This window comes from Gilbertella persicaria (genome assembly GCF_025201335.1).
Source record: "Gilbertella persicaria strain CBS 190.32 chromosome Unknown B0P05scaffold_34, whole genome shotgun sequence".
Taxonomy (NCBI): domain Eukaryota; kingdom Fungi; phylum Mucoromycota; class Mucoromycetes; order Mucorales; family Choanephoraceae; genus Gilbertella; species Gilbertella persicaria.
Window position 1 is genome coordinate 144461 of NW_026251995.1, and position 21000 is coordinate 165460.

Below are 21000 nucleotides of genomic sequence, written 5' to 3' on the forward strand. Positions count from 1 at the left end.
ACCGATTGTTAATAAAAAGTTGCTTAAATTAGTAACAAAAGGAGGGCGCTTGCTGGGGAGAAAAGAGAGTAATTTATTTTAATTGATTTGATATTAAATCATTCAATTGTCAAATATTTTGTTGCATTTAATCCAAAGGTTTCCCAAAACTCACTTGAATCTAAGCGAGGCTTGACTCCTCCTCGAGCAACAATTTCCTCTAAAGAACCACTGCCAAGTGCCTGATGACAAGTCTCATCATGAGCTGCCAAGTCTCTAGCAATTGCAATCTGTTCTTCACTTCCCCAGACTAAAAACAGCTTTATCCAATCATAACATCCATTGTCTGTCACAATCCATCTCTCCCCGGGTTTGAATTGATCATGAACAGCAACAATCGATCTTGCTACATCCTTACCATGAATTAAATGCAGTTGGCGTGCTAGAAGCTTGTTTCGAATGGCCTCTTGCGTTGGAAAACGAGGTACCCAATTCTTTGGTTGTCTAAATAAATTAGCGGATAATTCATAGTTGCCGTACTACCTTTGACCTCCCCATAAACCGGCTAAATGCAGCACTGAGCCGCCGTGCTTTATTACCACATCTTCTGCACCCATTCGTCCGGTGTCTTTTGATCTATCCAAGGGTGTATGTCTATCGGCAGGATTGCTGTTAAAAGGCCGTGTTGAAGATAGAAGAATCCATTGAGTTTTTGCTTGGTGTTTTGTTTCATAAGCGTCCATAAGCGCTGACATACATTCTGGTTGCATAACCGGGAAAGTAACAAGTACAGTCTTTGCAAAAGGTAGTGAAGAAACATCAATATCTTGGCATACCGAAGGCATTGACCATTGAATAGTGTTATTTCTACCGTCACGTGTTGTTGCTGCATAGTTTAACTGTAGAGACACCAAAAGCTCGGCTAAAAATTGCCCTGTCCATCCGAGACCCAAAATAAGCATGGGAAGGGCAGCAGATACAACGTGTTGTTCCATGAAGAAAAATATGCAAAGAAAAAACACAAAAAAAGAGCTTACAGCTTCGCGTCATGCAATGTGACCGTTTGTTTGTTAGCCCGAATTGGCAGTGCTAAACAACACTTTTTAGAACATCTATTGTATTCTTCACCAAATTTGAGATACAGCAAGAAACAAAAATGTATTGGTAGCCGAGTCTAGTTTCTAGTTTTGCTTGTTGAGTCTTTCTCAAATTTGGTGAGAAATACAATATTGAAATGAAAGAGAGGATATCTCAAACTTGATAAAGACAAACTACGTCAGTTTTATCCAATCAGATTTTAACCTTAGATTTCAACATGGATGTCAGTCATTTCTAATTGGATGTCGTCCAATTGCGCCATCATGTGCCTGAGTCGCTACATCACAAGTTAGCCTTTTATAAGTTGACAAACATCTCGGTAAAAAAAATCCACATCTTTCTTTTATATTTCATTAAAAATGGCCAACGTTCCTCATGGTGGTGTCCTCAAGGACCTTCAACTTCGTGACGCTGATAAGCAAGAAAGCCTTAAGGCTGAAGCTGCCTCTTTGCCTTCTATTGTCTTGACAGACCGTCAATTATGTGACCTTGAATTGCTCTTGAATGGTGGTTTCTCTCCTCTTGAAGGCTTCTTGAACCAAAAGGATTATGAAGGGTAAGTTACAAAAAAGGAAAAAGAGAGGATGAATGATGATTAACGACCATGATAGTGTCGTTGAGAACATGCGTCTTGCTGATGGTACATTGTGGCCCATTCCTATCACTCTTGATGTTAGCCAAGAAGAAGTGAATGAAGCCAAGATTGAACCCTCCAAGCGTATTGTCTTGTTGGATCCCCGTGATTACGAACCTTTGGCTATCTTGACTGTTGAGGATGTTTACAGACCTGACAAATCCAAGGAAGCTACTTTGGTTTATGGTGCTGATGATCTTGCCCATCCTGCTGTCAACTACCTTCACAACAAGGCTAAGGAACTCAACGTTGGTGGTTCCCTTGAAGCCATTCAACCTCCTTCTCACTATGATTACGTTGCCAACAGATGTAAGTAGTACATTGTATGTTATTGGTTGTGATTAATGTTTCTTCTCTAGTCACTCCTACTGAACTTCGTGCACATTTCAAGAAGCTTCAATGGACCCGTGTTGTTGCCTTCCAAACTCGTAACCCTATGCACCGTGCTCACCGTGAATTGACTGTCCGTGCTGCTCGTCAACGTAAGGCTCACTTGCTCATTCACCCTGTTGTTGGTCTTACCAAGCCCGGTGATATTGATCACTACACTCGTGTTCGTGTCTACAAGGCTTTGATGCCCAAGTACCCTAACGGTATGGCCGAACTCAGTTTGTTGCCCTTGGCTATGCGTATGGGTGGTCCCCGTGAAGCTGTATGGCACGCATTGATCCGTAAAAACCACGGTATCACTCACTTCATTGTTGGCCGTGACCATGCTGGTCCCGGTAAGAACTCTCAAGGTGTTGATTTCTATGGTCCTTATGATGCTCAAGCCTTGGTTGAAAAGTACAAGGAAGAAATCGGTATTGAAATCGTTCCTTTCCAAATGGTCACCTACTCTCCCGATACTGATGAATACATTCCTGCCGATGAAGTTCCCGAAGGTGTCAAGACCTTGAACATCAGTGGTACTGAACTTCGTCGTCGTCTCAAGAACGGCTTACCTATTCCTGAATGGTTCTCTTACCCTGAAGTTGTTGCTGTCTTGCGTCAATCTCACCCTCCTCGTAGCCAACAAGGCTTCACTATCTTCTTCACTGGTCTTCATGCCTCTGGTAAGAATGCCATTGCTCGTGCCCTTCAAGTGTCTTTGAACCAACAATCTACTCGTTCTGTCTCTCTCTTGGCTAGTGAAAATGTTCGTACTGAGCTCTCTTCTGAACTCGGTTTCTCTAAGCGTGATCGTGATATCAACATTGCTCGTCAAGCTTTTGTTGCTGGTGAATTGACCCGTGCTGGTGCTGCTGCCATTGTTGCTCCTATTGCTCCTTATACTGAAGCTCGTGATGCTGCCAGAAAGACTATTGAACAATACGGTGGTTTCTACCTTGTTCATGTCGCTACTCCTCTTGAAGAATGTATCAAGCGTGACCGTGATGGTATTTATGAACGTGCTCAACGTGGTGAAATCAAGGAGTTCACTGGTCTTGATGCTCCTTATGAAATTCCTACTAATGCTGACTTGACTATTGACATTACTAAGCAATCTGTCTCTCAAGCTGTTCACGAAATCATCTTGTTGCTTGAAAAGGATGGTTACGTTGGCTCTGCTTAATCTTTTTTACTCTTATATCCTTCCGTTTTTTTGTTTATAAATAGACTTGTGTATTATAAAACTTTATTATTTAATTAAGGTGGTCTTTTTATCATTTCTTCATAATGTTGTCTTGATGACATGTAAATTTCTCCAAGTCCTTTTCTAACAGGCGCCTCATTCTCATCTATAAGGTATGTCAGACAGACATGTTATGGTATTGTGCTTCTTTACCTGTCAAATTGCTATTAGAATTTGTTGGGGGAGGGTTTTGCCATAATAAGGTAGAGGATGGATTGGATGACACTTGTTGGGCAAATCTTGCGTTCGAAGCATTTGAAGGTGAATTTGTCAGTGTTGGTGGTGGTGGGGGTGGTGGCGTTTGCTGTGATGTTGACTCTTGTCGCTGATATGGTGATTCATCAACTAAAAGCTGGCTAGGAACAACAATTTCACCCGCATTATAATTCGTATTGTTGTTGCCTGAACTATTGTTGCTTCTGTTACCAAGTGCATATTGTCGATTGTTTGTTTCGCTCCATAGTTGTGAAGAGCTGTTTCTTACTGTTTGGTCATAACGGTTGTTACTTCTATCATGCAATCGATACTGATGGTCTAAATAAATTATATTTCGACTGCCGTTACTGTTGGCATTAGTCATTTGAATAATATTGTTGCTTGTATTCTGTTGTTGATGATTCATGTTGGAGGGCGTCCAATCAAGGTAAGGAGGCATATCAGAGAATTGTATAGGCGGAGGAGGTGATGGAGGAGGTGGAGGAGGTGGAGGAGGTGGGGCAACCCTAGGGTGACCTATGAGTCCTCTTTCTTCAGCCAACTCATTACTATCATGAAGTCTCTTGGGTGACAATCCATGGTCGTTGTTGGTATTGGTATCACTATGATTACTGCTATTATTATCGTTATTGTTTGTATTTCTACCATTTGAGGTAGACATGTGTATCCCATAAATGTTTTGAACTTGCTGAAGAAATTTACTACAGTTAGGTATGACGGCATAATTATTGATGAGTTGCATACACCAGATAGATCTATCAAAGAGAAGCCAGGCCTGCTGAGCTAGATTAATATCAGGATCGTCTAAAAAGCGTATGTGTGCTTTGATGGCATGAATCAGGGTATGTACTAGAAAATCGAATTTGACAATAAAAGAAGGTGATTGGCACATATGATAAACGAGTTGAGTTATACATGCGCCTGTAACTCTTGTCTGAAACTGCACAACCGAATTTGTGGTCACTCTATTCAATATATTTAGATGAATGAGGTTGTAGTACAGATGCATATGCGCTATAGCTGGCCGTGGCGCAGGTAGTTCTAGCACATCTTTAACTGACATAGTGGAAGTAGGCGTCCATTGCATTTCATGAGGTAAAGACCGAAGCCATTTCTGATAGTTGTTGTGGTTGTCTGCTATATTGTTGATCATATCTTCACGCACAATACCAAGAAAATCATTTACATCGCTGTGTTGAAAAGATTGACTAGCCGACAAGAGTATTAGTCCATCTTCCACAATGCTCATGAATTGAAGCTTCTTGCTGAAAATATTAATAATGAGGCGATCTTCATCTGACTCTTCTAGTAAAGGCGATGGACGTAAGGTTTTGATAAAGCATTTTGGAATCATCCAAGGTCTTTCCCAACCTCCGCTTTGGAACTTATCAAGATCATAGCAGCCCCAGAATACTCGTCTTCTCAATTCAATTTCGACAGGCGTAAGACTGCAGTGTACATTTGTATCGTCATGTAGGCCGAGCTCGATTGCCATGCGACAGGCCATGCCTGAATACTGCCACTGTCTACACTGAAACGAGCCGGGTCGATAAATGCTAGGGCTTGGTTCATAGAGACTGAGTAAATAAAGAGCAACCACTGTACTAACTCGAGGCACATCCAAAAAGTCATCCACAAGTCGTCTGGCTCGTTGAAGGAAGACTTCTGTTTTTGGACAATCAGGTATATTGACAAATCGAGCTGCGTGTGCATAAATAATATTTAGCAAAAGAGGGGTCACCAAGAGTCCCTTCGTTTTGATTTGTTCATAAAAGTAACTTCGAGGAATAAGCGCGATAGATTCGTAACGTTCGGAAAAAAACTGATCTATCAAGGCCATTTGGATGTCACGCGATGGCATTTCGATTGAACCAGAATAACGACTTGGAAGTGAAGGTTCAGGCATCCACATAATAAAGTTTCCATAAGAATCTGTTGTATTGAGCAGCCTTTCTGATAGGCGATTGCTATCGACGCTTGATAGCTTTCGTAGATTATCGCCAAGAGATCCCAATGCATTGCTTATCCATGATTCCATCAAAGGGCCTTTTCGCTTCAATCTATTGTGATTTGCTGAAGATGTGTCTGCAAACAAAATATGATCATCATTATCATCATTACTGTTGTCTTCATTAGAGTCGAGTCTGTCGCTGTTGGTCTTCAATGTGCCAAGAGGTTCGCTGTTATTACTGTGTATGGTTTCACTAGATTTTTCTTGTTGATCCAATTCAAGTGAACCATCTTTGTAGAAAGAGCACGGGCGCTGCCGAGCTTTTTGTTTATTTTGTATTAAACTTTAATTAATCTTAACCTTGCTACCAGCTTTTTATTTTATTTTATATACCTTTGCACTATGAATTGTAAATATCAAATTTTTTGTATTTTTTATTATCTAAGTACCTGCATACAGGGCCTTAATCCGTCACACTAAGAAAAAAAAAAAGATTAATAATAACTATTTATGAAATAAAATTTAATTTCTTCATACTTTAATCTTTTTAGCGCGACAAGTATAACATGCCCTGCCAACTTTTAGCCTTTTGTTTGATCTTTTTTCAAAAGAGTTGATCATACTCAAAAAAAAAAAAAAAAAAAAAAAAAAGAAGAAACAAGAGGAAAAAGAAATAAAAAGATAGATTTGACGATCAAGAAGTCAAAAGAAAAAAATTATTCGTTTTTATCCCGACTCTACTAAGCGTCTGGACTCGAAACAACAATAAAAATTCCCATTTTTACTTTGTAAATTCTCCTGCTTTACCCCTGGGAAGGAGTCCTTATTTTTAAAAAAAGAAAAAACACTCGATTGTACCACCAAGTAATAATACTGGTAAAAACAGAAACAAAAAAGAAACCAAAGACAGCGAATGTACAGAAAAAGATATGGAGCGGAATGTTGAGTGATAAATTGGCGGGCATAAAACATGCATAAGTCATTATTGTTGGTCCAATCAATATTAAGATCAATATAAATAATGTCCTTATTTAAGAATTGTGCCTTGCTATTGCTTTTTTTGAAGTCTGAAATCTTTGTACTTCTTTTCTTGCTGCCTTTTAAAACAACTATAGCATTGACTCACTCCTGCAATAAAAAGGGCTTTCATTGCTCGAAAATATATTTGATTGGTTCGGGAGGTTAAAGGGCTGTTCCGGTTTAAGGGTGCTTACCTGATCGGGTCTTCAATAAATTGCTATAAATGTAAATATCATTGGCAAGCATGCTTCAACAATAGGCATTTCAAATCATTAAAACTAATATGGAAGGATTTGAAGCTTGTAAGTTTAGTAAAGAAAAAGCTGCTTGCGAACTAGAATGATCTTCAATTAAGTTACGATCAACCAACAAAGCGCATATGTGTTAGTTGTTAAAGAGGAAACAATGCAATAGCACATTTCGAAATATTAAAAAGCAGCTCAAAGTCTCTGTGAGAGTTAAGAAAGATAAATATGTGTCTACCAATAAGAGACGAAATAAACTATTTAAATTTTCACAGAAAAGACGATCATTTTATATTTCAATTTGAAAGAACGGCATAAAATATACATTTACTAAGAAAGCTTTTTTTCTCGTAAAGGTTGTTTATTCAAATACAGAAATTCAATTTACTTTTAATCCATTCAATTCTAGTGATGGTCGACCTGATTTGGAAAAAGAAAGGACAATAGTAGTACGAGAAAGCGCACAACAACAGTGTTTGTCAAAAGAAACCTTACTACAGTTTGCATTTTCAATTCAACAACTGATTTTGCAGCAGTCTATTTAGACTAGCGTAAACGCAATGGGTGTCTTGAGTAACAGTTTCATATTACTAATTAGAAATCAGCAATTTCACCCCTCCCCAGTATTGAACTTGTTACCAGCCATGCCGGCACGAAGTGACAGTTTTTCTTACAATCGACAATATAGACGATTTGCATAATAGTTTGAGAGTCAGAGCTTCTTGTGGGATACTTGTTGTTGAGTTGAATGCCAGGAGTAACATTGCTCCTTTCTCTCCAAGTTTGGAATGACACAGATTAAGAGCTAACTAAATTGAAAATACAGCACACATTAAGAATCGTTAATATCAATAACTGAACCATTTGCATTTTTATGTCGTCTTTTTAGAGGCACGACATTCTTTTCTAGAAATATACAGTATTTCTTTTTATATATATCATTTAAAAAAAGGTGTGCTACCATGGAAAAACTACAGGCTTCCGTAGACATCTTAGCTTATGCCTAATTTCTAATCTTTCGGCTCATAATACCGATCCAGTTAATTCAAAAACGCTAGAAATTTAGTACCATTACAAAGCACTATGCTACGATCGTTAGAGGCAACTTGATTCACTTTTGTTTTCTTCTCTTTACTAACCATGTGGAATAATAACATAATAGATAAGCTTTAGTGTTAAACGATAGAGATTTTTTTTTTTATTATTCTGGCCTCTCTAGTCCAGTAACATTAGCATGCTTCATAAAAAGATACTCAGCAGGTTTGTCAAAGCCAATCAATTAAAAGTGAGAAACATGTTTCAGCTCAAATACTCTTATTCGCAAATAAAGGTACTCATTCTATGTTTGAGTAGTATGAATCGCTTTATCAAAAAAAATTTTTTTTATTCAGGAAACTAGTTATGGTAAGCTGTATAATTTGTTTTACTTGACCTTTTAAACATTGACAAAAAAAGCATGTTTTCATCTCATACCAATGGAGATTTAAAGACAAACCATGAAATTTTATTTGATAAAGAACAAGCTTGTTGTAGTGAATATGCCGACCATGTGAAAATGCAATGAAATGAATAGAGTATGGAATACAATGAAGCATGCAATATGAAAATGAATTAGTGATTTTCACCTTTTTGAGTGACAATATTGTTGGTTTCTTCATGGCTCAAGATGTGAGTCTCGCCAAGAAGACCAGAGAGCTATGGTTTTGTCAGAATAAATCTTGATAAATAACAAAATACTTACGAGACCACTGTTAGAGCCCTTGTTAGCAACACCACCAATAGCTTGAGTGTTTTCTTTGTTGACATGTACACTATTGTCTTCATAATTTGAGTTGTGACCATGGTGGCTTTCATGAGTACAAGGAGCAGCGGCAGCCAAAGCAGAAGCAGAGAGGACAGTGAGAATGGTGAAGAACTTCATATTGATAAGATGATAATTTTCAAAAAACAATCCTTGATCACTCACAATTTATACGTTTTTCTTTTCTTTTCTCCTAACAATATATGCATAGGCACATTAAAGGGTTCCATATTCTCTCCTCTTTTTTTTTAATTTATCAAACTTGATCATTTTACATGAAAAATTCAAAAATTAAATGTAAGGTTTTGATACACAAAAGGGAAGAGGAGACATTTAACAATTTAAGAAATTTGATCCTTAGGAACAATGAGAGATTTATGCTTTCGAATCCCCTTTTTCTCTTATGAGTGAACACAAACAAAGACTTGCCTATGAATCTTTGTTACGTGGTTCAATCAACATAGATTAAGTTTCCGCTTTCTATTTGCTGTAAGCATTGCTTTTGACATATGAAAATGGCTATCTGATGGTAGCTAATTTAGGAAAGTTGTGCAATAGCAAACAATAGCTTCTTTCAACCATAAAGCAAAAGGATGAGTCAAGATATAAACATATCAGTATCATCATCAGTGTATCAAACGAATTATAATTCCGAAATACATATATCTTGCTCTTTCGCTTACTATCTCTCTCTTCTCCTCTCCTTTTTTCTCTTTCAGTACAGTTGATGGGAACTGCCAATAGAGACCCAAACAGAAATCGGCCTTATCTACTGTTGCACCGAGCAATACAAATTTCTTGACTATTCTTCTTCTATGAATGAGTCAGAAAGACTGTCAATCTCCGAAGAAATCCTGTACGATGGTCCTTTCATTTTTCGTCTTTATGCGTGACTCGAAAGATATTGCGCAATGATCATCTGGATCTAATCTGAGACTGAATTGCCTAAATGACAAGCATTATATAAATCTTGTCTTTTCTCTTGTTTTATTCATCATTTTATTATCTATCACATCTCTAACATGGTCCATGCATCGGAAAACATCACTCAACCCGAAGAGCCCAAGCGTACTCGTTCCGGCTCTTTCACTTTACCCAAAGCTAAAGTACTTCGTCCTTTCAACACAAGTGAAGTCAAAATCTTGTTGTTGGAAAATGTAAACGAAACAGCTGTCAAGGCATTTACTAAACAAGGCTATCAAGTAAGTGAATTTTAAATGCTTATTTTTTTTTTTTACTTATTGTTGTCTAGGTTGAAACATATGCTAAAGCTTTGGCTGGTGATGAGCTTATTGAAAAAATTCGTGACGTGCATGTTATTGGTATTCGTTCCAAGACTAAGCTTACCAAGCAAGTACTTGACCAAGCCAAAAACTTATTGGCCATTGGTTGCTTCTGTATTGGTACTAATCAAGTTGACCTTCAAGCTGCTGCCAAACAAGGTGTAAGTAGTTTAATCAATTATAACCCTACTCATTTTTGTATTAAATAGATTGCCGTCTTTAACTCACCTTTCAGTAACTCTCGCTCTGTTGCCGAACTTGTGATTGGCGAAATCATTATGCTTGCACGTCAACTCGGTGACCGTAACACTGAAATGCACCAAGGTATCTGGAATAAGGTCTCCAAGAACTGCTTTGAGATTCGTGGCAAAGTATTAGGTATCGTTGGCTATGGTCATATTGGTGCCCAGTTGTCTGTCTTAGCTGAAGCCATGGGTATGACTGTTTACTTTTATGATGTGCTTCAAATCATGCCTCTTGGTCAGGCTAAGCCCGTTGAAAGCTTAGATGAGCTTTTAGCTATCTCAGACTATGTTACCTTGCATGTCCCTGAAACTGAAGACACAAAGAACATGATTGGCGATCATGAAATTCAACAAATGAAGAAAGGTGCTTACCTCTTGAACAATGCCCGCGGTACTGTCGTTCAAATTCCTGCTCTTATTAAGGGTCTTCAGTCTGGTCATCTTGCTGGTGCTGCTATTGATGTGTATCCCAAAGAACCTGCTGCCAATGGTCCCAACTTTGACTATTATCCCGAGTTATTGACCGCAAAGAACTTGATCATGACTCCTCATATTGGTGGTTCTACAGAAGAAGCTCAAAGCATGATCGGTATTGAAGTCTCCACTGCCTTGACCAAGTTTATCAATGAAGGCACTTCTATTGGTGCTGTTAATTTCCCTGAAATTGATTTGCGTGCTATCCGTGAAGACGACAAGAACATGGTTCGTGTTCTTTACATTCATCAAAATATTCCAGGTGTACTCAGGGTAAGCATACAAAACCATAGTTATATTCAAACTAACCTATTGTAGGAAATCAATGAGATTTTTGCTGACCATAATGTGGAAAAGCAATACTCTGACTCCAAGGGTGATATTGCTTATGTAATGGCCGACATTGCTGATGTGACTGATGTCAAAAAACTCTACAGTGCTCTGATTACCACTCGTGCCAATATTCAAACTCGTGTGCTTTACTAGTTTTTGTTTTCTTTTGCTTTCATTTTCTGTAACATATCTTTCCCTCTTTGCATTCAACATACATACCCTTTTTTGATTTTACAAACCTTCATTTCATTTGTTCTTCTCAACGAGGAATTGCTTCAATAAAACACAGACAATGGATTGATTGTCACACAAACAAAAACAAATTTTTTATCAACCACCAATTGATTTTTTTTTCCTTTTTTCTTTATTTATATTTTTTTTTTCTTCTAAAAAGAATAGGCTTTTTGGTATGAAGCGATTTACTAATGAAAGTACATCTTCCAGCAAGCATTTACCAGTACTTTTAGAAATTAGCGATGCACCTGTCTATTTCATCGGCCCTGCAACAAGGGAAAATCCCATGTACCAAGTACGAACCAAATTAATGGGCAAAGTAATTTTTCAAGACCGTAAAATCAAGTGGAACAGAGTGACCCTTCAATTTGTGGGTAAAGCAGGCATAGACATAAACGCCCCTCGTTCTGTTTTCCCACGCGATAGCGATATAGTGGATGACTCTTCAGAATACACAAAAATTCAAACCACTGTGCCTATTTGTGAAGTTGAAAAAGAGCTTATATTCTCTGGGGAAGAATCGATTGAGTTTGGCCTTCATTTACCACCTCATTTACCAGGCAGCTGCAGAACTCGACATTCATTTGTAGAATATACGTTGATTGCCAACTTTTCTGCAGGGACATTCTTCAAGAAATATAAAACCCACAAGACAGTAACCATCCATCGACATTATTTGCCAAGTCCAAGTGCCATGATTCCCTGCAGTACATACAATGGTGTGAGAGAATGGTTTGAATGGTCTGCTGAAGTTCCCAAGGCAACAGCAGTAGAGTCTGGTGAGGTCGTAGTGGCTTTTCGCTGTAGTATTGAAAAGGAAAGAGTGGAAGTAGATAGAATTCAGCTAGCTATTGAAGAAATTGAAACATACAGGTAAGAGCAAGGTAATCTGCTTGAATATACTCATCCTGTATTCAGGTTTTGTACAAGACAAGGTGTTCATAGTTTACCACCAATAGTCACACGCTTCCCACCCGCAGTTTACCACCTACCTTCATTCTCAAGCAGCTCAGAAACTCATTTTATTCGATCACCTATACCATTATCCAGTAATCCCAAAATTAGATCCATCCAAACGCATCAATTCGACCCATTCTTGGAAATTTCTCATCGTTGTAGACTTACTGTTCATTTCAGCCAACCTCCCAATTTGACCATTGAGCCACTTACGCTTGAATTTCCCATTATTATTACTGACTATCCTGCCATTACATTAGAGTCCATAGAGCAATCGCCTAATATTGCTCCTACTGAGCCAACTCAGACAACCATCACAGTTGGAGGAGGCGATGATGCAGTCAATGTAGATTTAGATCTACCCGAATACACACCACGTTATGAAGAACCCTCTTCTTCTTCATCCATTACCACTAATTAATATCATCTCCTCTTTCTTTTCTTTCATTGTACATAAATATATATATAAATCAGTTTAATTAAAACAAAGCAAGACCATAAGGTGGTTGTCTAATTAGCTTCCATTTGTCATCATATGTAGCCCATAAGGACCAACCGAGTTCTTTCAAGAGTTCATTACGAACAGTCCAAGCCTTGATCACATCCTTGGTAGTATCAGCAGAAATGGAGACATCAGACAAATACTTTTGAATAGACTTGAGAGCTGTGCCTGGATGACCCAATGCACGATCACGTTGTACCTTGACTAACAAGGAATTCAAGCTATCATCGGTATTCCATTGTTCCAAAGATAGAAGGGTGGCATTCAAACCTTCCTTGTCAGAAATGGCAGCATATGCCATAGCCTTGTTTTCAAGCGCATTGACAAGTTGTTTCTTTTTATTGTCATTTTCTTTGCGCTTTTCCTTTTGTTCTTCTGTTTCGTCGTCAGGCTTCTTACGACCATAGAATTCGAGCAATTCGCGTTCATTGAATTTGGCAAGGATCTTGTCTGCAGTCTGAATGATTTCATCAGCTTGTGTTTGTGTCAATTGATCTGATTTCAATAAACAATCTGTGCTGCTCTTGCCAGCAGATGCGGTCCATACAGCATTCAACTTGTACTCTAAAAGAGCGATATCGTCTGAATAAGAAGACTCCAACTTGCTCAAGAGATCTTTATAAGCAGCAGAATCAGCAGAAAATTTCTTGAGGTAAGAAATATGTAGATTGAGAGTGGCTTCCTTTAATTGTTGCTCCAATTCTTGATCATTGGGTTTCTTGTCTGTCTTTTCCTTCTTGTTGTTTTCTGTAGGTGTAGGAGGTACTGTGTAGACAACATTGTATTCACCACCATCAACCTTACCAAAGAAAGTCAATTTGCCTACCAAAGCATCACCTGCCTTGGCTTCTTTAGGAATGCTGTCTTTACCTGTAGGAGCAGCCACGTACAACACTTTGGGGTCTTTGCGTTCAAGAGCAATCTTGGTCATGTTGGAGCTACTTTGAGTAAAGACATCAGCTATGGTCTTAAATGTGTTGAAATTAGTGCTCTTCAAGTCCAAATCTAATTCCAAAAGAGTATCCTTGAGTTTTTCAAGCACATCTTCTTGTTCAGTTGATAATTGAAGCATGATAGTATGATCTCCCTTTTGGTTCAACTTGATGTTATGATCAAAGACATCCAGGTAACCAACGACCTTTTGATTGGCATCGTAAATAATACCAAAGACACCGGCTAAAAAGTGTTCATAAAGACGGTTCATAACAGTAGGAAAGCGTGCTGTAATGGTGGTAGCTGATTCAAGCTTAAATTTGTAAGAAAGGACAAGTTGATACATTAGACGGGTACTGGGCAATGTATCGCGGTCAGGGTGCATAGGTGAAATAGTAGCATCTGAAGGACGAATGTATTTACGAAGCTTGTTGAAGCTCACATTGGCATTCAAGCTGTCTTCTTTACGCACAGGGCTGGTAATGTCTAAACGAGTCACTTGGGGCTCAAGACGAATCAAACCTTGATCATGGCCTACTTGAACACCATGGAAATGAAGGCTCAAGTCAAGACTGTGCTTACCAAGACTCGACCAGAACTGAGCAAGACAGACTTCAAGATTGAGACCACCTCGAACAGCAAAATGTTTCTTGATGATTTGTTCATCAGCAGAAGAGTCGCCAAAAGAACCATTACCCAAAGCAAATCCATACACTTGCTTTTTCTTTTGATTTTGTTGAGGCACGAGTTGCAACAGATGAAGCATGAATCTGGCAGGAGCAGTGCTGTCTGCGGGAGCATGAGCCTTGATCACAAGTTCGCAGCTGGTAGCTCCTTCAGGGACTTGGACAAAGCGTCTGACAATATCTCCAGGGCCATATTCAACACTCTTGTAATGAATCGATCCCTTTGTGGGAACAGTAGGCTTCACAACAGAGACAGGAATACGGAAAAGAGGACCACGTTCAGGGGCAGAAGTATCGTAGCCAAGTACTTGGCCATAATGGAACTGGCTTTCAGAAAGTGAGGTAGGGTCTACCTTAACTTGAAAGGTATTGCCGCTTGAACAAAGATAGACATAATCAGGTACAGTAATCCATGATTCAGAGGCAACAAGGGCAACACGGACATCGTAATTGAACTTGGCCTTGTTGTATTTAGGGTTCTCGAGATCTTCTTCTTCCATAAAATGAGGTGTTACTGTAGTATAGAGGTATTGGATCTGACTGACTTCATCTAATTCACGAAGATAGATACCACGTTGAGCTCCTCTCTTTTGAACAGTGACTCTATATAATAAGTCCATATCTTTGCGATCCTTATAGGATTCAAGGTATTCCCAAGCCTTGTCGACTTGAATGAATCCAACATCAAGGGGGTCATCTACTGATTTACCTGTTTGAACAACGGCATTTTTGACTCGGTAAGGTGTGTAGTTTTGCTTTTGGGCCTTCAGGGCAGACACAAGTAAAGCAATACAACCACAAGCATTAGGACTCGACATACTTGTGCCGTTCTTGAGATCCAATTTGTTCAAGACGTAGACAGGAATACTTGTGATAGCACTACCAGGAGCATAAATATCCACACCATGGTAACCATCTGTGGTAGGACCACGAGAAGACCAAGTATAAGGACGTTCAGTAACGGATTCAAGAAGAGCATATTCAGCTTGCATTTGAGCGTGTTTGACATAAGCACCCACAGTAATAAAACTAGCGTCCATGCCAGCAGGTGCGCCAATGGAACTGTAACAAGGACCATCATTACCTGCACTTGTGACAAAGATACAACCTGATTTGCCGATGGCTTCCTTAGCCAAGAGTTGAATAAAGTGACCGTCAGTAGGAAGACTGCTAGATTCACCATAAGACATGTTGGCTAAATCTACCTTGTTGATGGCAAGATGAGCAGCAGCACGGGTCAAGCCAGGACCTGTTTCCATGGATCCAAGACGTGAATCACCAATGCGAAGAGAGACAATTTGAGCACCAGGTGCGACCTACACATAGTAAGAAAAATGTTGAGTACTTCTACTTCGAGTTCATATTTCCTTATATACATACACCATTCAGGGCAGGCTCATCGGGGAAATTGCCAGCGGCAATACCTGCAACATGTGTACCGTGACTACCTGCCAATGTCACAATACTACACATCAAAGAAGTGAATCATTTGGTATTGATACTTTGATCATATTACCTTAGTATATCACCATTATGGTAGATATTGACTGAAAAGTTGAGTAAATCTGCCTTTCCAAACGTATGGTATTGTAATTCTTTGCGATAGTCTGTTAAACAAGGTTGACCTAGAATCAAAAGTCAGCCAAAAATTTTGTTCTCTTTTAGGCAACAATTTCCTGTTTTACCTCTCAAGTCTCCAGATTCATCCACATCAATAACAGCTCGCCAATCCTTGCCATCAAAAAAGACAACACAATCAAACAAAAGGCCAGGATCCTCAAAGCTGTTTTGCAACGCCTTTAATCCTTCAACACGATCTTCCAATTCGGTCAATTCAGCTTGGTCCTTATCTGTCTTTTTGTTGTATTCGGCAAGACGTGCTTGGGCCTCGCTCAAAAGTTGAGCGTGTTTCTTGTCATGTACTTGGCGGCGTTCCTGAATCAAGATGAGTGATGTTATTGTATGGATCCATGTCGTTTACTTACAGTCTTAATTCTGTTGGTCAAGTCATTAGGGAACAATTCATAAGCGCGTTTAAGACCCACACGGTATTCACCACTGGGATTCTTCCAAGCATCGTCCAAGATCAATGTACGGCCACTAAGACCTTGAATGGTTTGCTTGCCATCTTCTTCTTTTGTAGGCTTCACAATCTTGGTGGTTTCAACATCACCTATCAGACGATCAATCCCGTTTTTTTCTTTTATGCATAAGATCCTTACCTCCTCCAGTACAGTCCACAATATCAATCATTTTAGGTTTTCCATCAGTAGTAACCTAATGATACGTTCATTAAACTCTATTTTACCTTGTTGCTTATTTTACCTGCATACCAGCAGCTCCTGGATCCACACCTAGTTTTAATACATCACGTTAGAGAGTCCTTTGTTTTTATTTTTATTATTTTTTTCTAGAAGTTTACCAGTATCGAGAATAGCAATAACAGTTCCTCTACCATCATATTCAGGGAACTTTTTAATGAAACTGGCAGCTTGAGTGTCCTGTTTAGGCATCAAGCCATGAACAGGATACTCATTGATAGGCTTGATAGTCATTTATAAAGTAAAGAAAAAGAAAGAAAGAAAAAGTTTCGACGCGTCATATGCAGAAGATATAACAACATGAATGAAATTCCGCAAGTGTAACATCTTTATTGCAAACTGTTTTGAGAAGCTAAACTTAATAAAGTGCCTGAAACTCTTCTGGATGATTTGGGTGGTACAGAATTGGATGTTGAACTATTAGATCCTATGACAAGATATAAATTATGTGTGCATGTTATAGAATGTAGACTTACTTGATCTGTTAAAAGGAGGCATAGGTTCAGTTGCGTCAAGTTGAAGTGGAGGAATGTTGTTGATGTTCTTATCTGAAGCCAAAGATCTTTGAGAAGAAGTGGATGTAGAACGACGAACCTATCAAATGTTATCAGGATCAGCTGATGGTCACACTCTAAACTTACTCGGCTACCTCTTCCAGGTGAAGGAGGCACTGTTCTAAAGACAGCAGGAATACTATAGAAATTGAGTGACTTAGAACCATAGGCTTGTGTGTCTTACCCTTCATCCAAAGGAATATCGTCTGTAGGTAAACCAGATTGTTTACGGAATTGGATCAATTCACTTTTGTATTTGTTACATTGTTGCATCTTCAAAAGGACTATAGTGATAGTGAGTACTTGTTTGTGTTGCATCTTACTTGCATTCTTTCTCCATTTCAGTCGTCTTGCTCTTGAGCACTGCAATTTCGGAGAGTAACATTTCAGCAGTGCCAGTTTGAATTTCATTGACTGAGCTTGTAGTAGAAGAAGAACTCCATTTCTTGGGACTAAAAAATGTCAAATAAATAAATAAATAAATAAATAAATAAAGGGAAATGATTACATGACAGGAGATACAGGGCCAGCAGTAGCATCATGGTGTACAGATAGTAAAGGAGAACTAGACTGAGACTTTTGTTGTTGTTGCTGTTGTTGTTGCAATTTCATGGATTCAAGTTGCTTTTGAAGTTTATTGACAATATACTCTTGTTCTTGCTCCAATGAGTTTTCCATATCAATCTTTTCACGTTGAAGTTGATTTAGTTTCTTTTGAAGCATGTTTGTCATGTATTCTTCTTCTTGTTCAACTTGTAAAAGTAATTCTCCCTTTTCTTTCTTGAGACCAGTGATCTTTTTGAGTAGACGATTAGAAATAAACTCTTCTTCTTGTTCTGCCATTGAATTCTACAGAGCATAGATAAAGTCAATACACACACACAAACATATATATATATATATAAATTTACCATATCAACTGCCATTTGTCTCAACATTTTATTATCATGCTTGAGTATCTTGACATGTCCTTGTTCCATTTCCAATTCAAATTCTAGTCTTTTGATATGCGCTTCTTGTTCAACACATTTTTCATGCAATTTCTTGACTTGATCTCTGAGTTCATTCAAGTCACTAATAGCCATCAATTCTTGTAGATAATCTGTATTCTCTTTACTAATCATGATGATGAGTCTTATTGATATGTTATTTGACTTACGCATTGACTGTCTTTAATTGATTCAGGTTGGATTCATATATTCTTGTACGTGACTTGAGGTCAGCTTCCAATACAGCTTTGTCTTTGCGAACCTACAGACATAAGCTACATGGTAATAGTTTATGAAATATACCTTTTCAAGTTGTTCACGAAGAGAGTTTGTAAACTTTTGTTCGTTGTCTCTGATTTCACTCAACAGCTTATCGTTCTACACAAGTTGTGTTGGTTATTGTTAAGTCCTTATTGACTTACTTCTTCGTCATAAGCCTTGAGTTTAGAGGAGAGTAAAGTAGAGGAAGAGGTTTCTTGTTCACTCATATTCATAAAGAAAGAAAAAGAATAAAAAAAAAAAAAATTACGCCGGCTAAAAAAAGAAAAAAAAAACGTGATAGATGTCCTATTTATATATATATATGCAAAAAAAAAAGAATCTATTTATTCTAATGATAATTTAAGAGAGGGCAAGACAAGCTTATTACGCTTGCTTAAGAGTTGGTCATGAATAGCATTCATTGCAGTCACTGCACTGCGTTCATCAATAACGCAAGAAATGTTAATTTCAGAAGAACCTTGTGAGATCATTTCAATATTGACACCAGCAGAAGCTAAGGTACTGAACATCATACCAGCAATACCCACCATGTTCTTCATCTGTTTACCAACAAGAGAAAGGATAGCAAGGTCTTTGATGACATCCACCTTAAAAAAAAAGAAAGGGGGAAATCAGTCCATCTTACTCTTCAAGAAAGCAAACTTACTCTGCCAACAGAACGTAAATCAGCAATAACATGATCTAATTCTTTATCCATACTATCTTCACCAAGAGCCATAGACACATGAACTTCTGAAGTAGAGATAAGATCAACAACAACACCATATCGATCTAAAGTAGAAAAGATCTTTGCAAAGAAACCATGACTGACACTCTTACGGTTAGAGTGGACGTTAAGAACAATCACATGGTCTTTGATAGTGACAGCTGTAGGGTACTTGCGGGACAAGTCCAAGGAATAACCGTTTTCAGCCAACACTTTAGGGGAGTGAGGAGGTGTGGATGTACCGTCTTTTGAGACAATGTCTGTAGGGAAAATAATAGTGCCTTGGCCACGAGGATTCTCGACGTTTTTAATGCGAATGGGAATATGGGAACGAATGACTTGTTCCATGGTAAAAGGATGAATGACTTCAGAACCATAGTATGTTAATTCAGATGCTTCTTCAGGTGTAATGATAGGTAAGAGACGAGCAGATTTCACTTTACGAGGATCAGCTGTAAAGATACCGTCTACTTCTTTCCAGATCTGAAGTTCTTCAGCTGAGAGACCTACAGCCGTCAATGCTGCACAGAGATCTGTGTAACCGCGACCCACTGAGCTCAACAAACTACCAGGAACAATACCAAAGAAACCTAACCAACCAAAATAAGCTGCATGTTTCATAAATCGATGTTTTACTTTACCAGTAACAACGGGGACCTTGTTTCCACATTGCTCAACAGCCTTAGCCATCTTTTCAGCCAAATAGTTGTAGAAATCTTGGTCTAATTTATCAAAATCTTTATCAATGATGTTTTCAAGAGACACAAATTGTGCATCCACGTCCTAATTCATAAGTACAACATAACTAGTGCTCATGACTTACTCTATCTTGTAACACAGCAGCAACAATTCTACAAGACAACTTTTCACCTACACCAATAATGATATCTTTTGATCTAGGAGAGATTTCATTGATGATCTGAGCAGCTTCTAAAAACGACTTGAGTTTATCACAATCAGATCTGATATCATTTTCTAATCCCTTTTTAATCTCTTCATCATGAATCATTTCAGCAGCCACTTGAAGATGGTCTTCTAATAAAGCAGACACAATATCCAAGTATTCTTTGGATCCGGGTTTCAAGGCATCATTGGCAGCACGGATAAGACGGTTGGTGGTACCTGTTTGTTTATCTTTTCCACTTCTTGCTGAACATACAACCACAAGGCGGTTTTGCTTGACATATTCTCTAATTGTGAATAGGTTAAGACCCTAAACGATATAAAGAGCAAACTTACTTGATAACCTCATTGGCAATATTGTCCAAGAATTTACCAACGCTAGTACCACCAAATTTCTGAACAATCCAAGGAAGTCCAGGTGAGTTATTGTATGTAAAGGTACGGGCCATAATGTTGAAAAGAAGGGGAAAGAAGGATTTTTAAAATAAAAAATTCTCCAATAACTGACCCTTTAATTTAAAAAAAAAAAGTGAGTCAACTTGACATTAAACTGACCAATGTTAAAGCACAATCGCTGTCCTTTAAAGATCCGCTTATCTTTCATCGAATGGCCACACATATCACAAGTGAAAAATTGCCAATTAATTCGTCTGCACAACCCTATTTGTCTGGTATACAATTTACCAATAACAATATGAATTGGTTGCTAAAAAAGACAATTACTAGATGGAAGGAAGGCATGTATTGTATCTTGATCATACAAGTTCTTTTTTGCTTTGATCTTTCTGCTAAAAGAACATACTTTTTATATCAAATGCTCTTTAACATCATCGTTTCATGCATTAAAAAACAAAGAATCAGACATTTATTCCTAGGGCAATATGATAGTTTCAAAGATGATTTAAAAGAAACATTGATATATGAAAAGTAAACCATTTTGCCTCAGTTTTTTTTTTCTTTAGGTAAACCCCTTTGCATCAATTTCAAATATCGCTGCTAATGCTCGTTTTGTCCTTTGTGAAACAAAAGCCATCGACAT

General features: G+C 38.3%; 8 protein-coding genes across 8 annotated transcripts; 3 read left to right on the forward strand and 5 right to left on the reverse strand.

Annotated features, from left to right (window-relative positions):
- Window positions 1-98: 98 nt before the first annotated feature.
- Window positions 99-974, reverse strand: B0P05DRAFT_573542 (uncharacterized protein; the record flags this gene model as incomplete). Its single annotated transcript, XM_051581518.1, has 2 exons — window positions 99-483; window positions 523-974. 2 exons carry the CDS (start codon window positions 972-974, stop codon window positions 99-101), a joined length of 837 nt encoding a protein of 278 aa, XP_051432544.1.
- A 439-nt stretch (window positions 975-1413) lies between these two features.
- B0P05DRAFT_605135 (sulfate adenylyltransferase) lies at window positions 1414-3344 on the forward strand. Its single transcript, XM_051583335.1, has 3 exons — window positions 1414-1633; window positions 1689-2020; window positions 2071-3344. Exons 1-3 carry the CDS (start codon window positions 1437-1439, stop codon window positions 3264-3266), a joined length of 1725 nt encoding a protein of 574 aa, XP_051432545.1. The 5' UTR covers window positions 1414-1436; the 3' UTR covers window positions 3267-3344.
- Window positions 3305-6127, reverse strand: B0P05DRAFT_551493 (fungal-specific transcription factor domain-containing protein). The gene is made up of 4 exons (XM_051579365.1): window positions 6031-6127; window positions 5943-5969; window positions 5887-5893; window positions 3305-5813 (listed from the first exon to the last, which is right to left on the reverse strand). The coding sequence occupies exons 1-4, from the start codon at window positions 6112-6114 to the stop codon at window positions 3445-3447; spliced, it is 2487 nt and encodes an 828-aa protein (XP_051432546.1). The 5' UTR covers window positions 6115-6127; the 3' UTR covers window positions 3305-3444.
- A 3431-nt stretch (window positions 6128-9558) lies between these two features.
- Window positions 9559-11235, forward strand: B0P05DRAFT_551499 (uncharacterized protein). Its single transcript, XM_051579366.1, has 4 exons — window positions 9559-9761; window positions 9812-10003; window positions 10052-10834; window positions 10880-11235. Exons 1-4 carry the CDS (start codon window positions 9582-9584, stop codon window positions 11045-11047), a joined length of 1323 nt encoding a protein of 440 aa, XP_051432547.1. The 5' UTR covers window positions 9559-9581; the 3' UTR covers window positions 11048-11235.
- Window positions 11236-11250: 15 nt separating this feature from the next.
- On the forward strand, window positions 11251-12550 carry B0P05DRAFT_551503 (uncharacterized protein). The gene is made up of 2 exons (XM_051579367.1): window positions 11251-12001; window positions 12047-12550. The coding sequence occupies exons 1-2, from the start codon at window positions 11304-11306 to the stop codon at window positions 12504-12506; spliced, it is 1158 nt and encodes a 385-aa protein (XP_051432548.1). The 5' UTR covers window positions 11251-11303; the 3' UTR covers window positions 12507-12550.
- B0P05DRAFT_551505 (uncharacterized protein) lies at window positions 12551-16766 on the reverse strand. Its single transcript, XM_051579368.1, has 8 exons — window positions 16629-16766; window positions 16532-16560; window positions 16429-16483; window positions 16192-16379; window positions 15892-16141; window positions 15723-15831; window positions 15587-15671; window positions 12551-15522 (listed from the first exon to the last, which is right to left on the reverse strand). Exons 1-8 carry the CDS (start codon window positions 16759-16761, stop codon window positions 12565-12567), a joined length of 3807 nt encoding a protein of 1268 aa, XP_051432549.1. The 5' UTR covers window positions 16762-16766; the 3' UTR covers window positions 12551-12564.
- A 66-nt stretch (window positions 16767-16832) lies between these two features.
- On the reverse strand, window positions 16833-18572 carry B0P05DRAFT_605139 (uncharacterized protein). Its single transcript, XM_051583336.1, has 9 exons — window positions 18493-18572; window positions 18374-18448; window positions 18241-18332; window positions 17993-18197; window positions 17590-17930; window positions 17409-17533; window positions 17266-17365; window positions 17004-17220; window positions 16833-16954 (listed from the first exon to the last, which is right to left on the reverse strand). The coding sequence occupies exons 1-9, from the start codon at window positions 18562-18564 to the stop codon at window positions 16886-16888; spliced, it is 1296 nt and encodes a 431-aa protein (XP_051432550.1). The 5' UTR covers window positions 18565-18572; the 3' UTR covers window positions 16833-16885.
- Window positions 18573-18634: 62 nt separating this feature from the next.
- B0P05DRAFT_495276 (Aspartate/glutamate/uridylate kinase) lies at window positions 18635-20465 on the reverse strand. The gene is made up of 5 exons (XM_051575370.1): window positions 20298-20465; window positions 19882-20248; window positions 19700-19841; window positions 18999-19648; window positions 18635-18939 (listed from the first exon to the last, which is right to left on the reverse strand). The coding sequence occupies exons 1-5, from the start codon at window positions 20408-20410 to the stop codon at window positions 18676-18678; spliced, it is 1536 nt and encodes a 511-aa protein (XP_051432551.1). The 5' UTR covers window positions 20411-20465; the 3' UTR covers window positions 18635-18675.
- Between the last annotated feature and the right edge of the window lie 535 nt (window positions 20466-21000).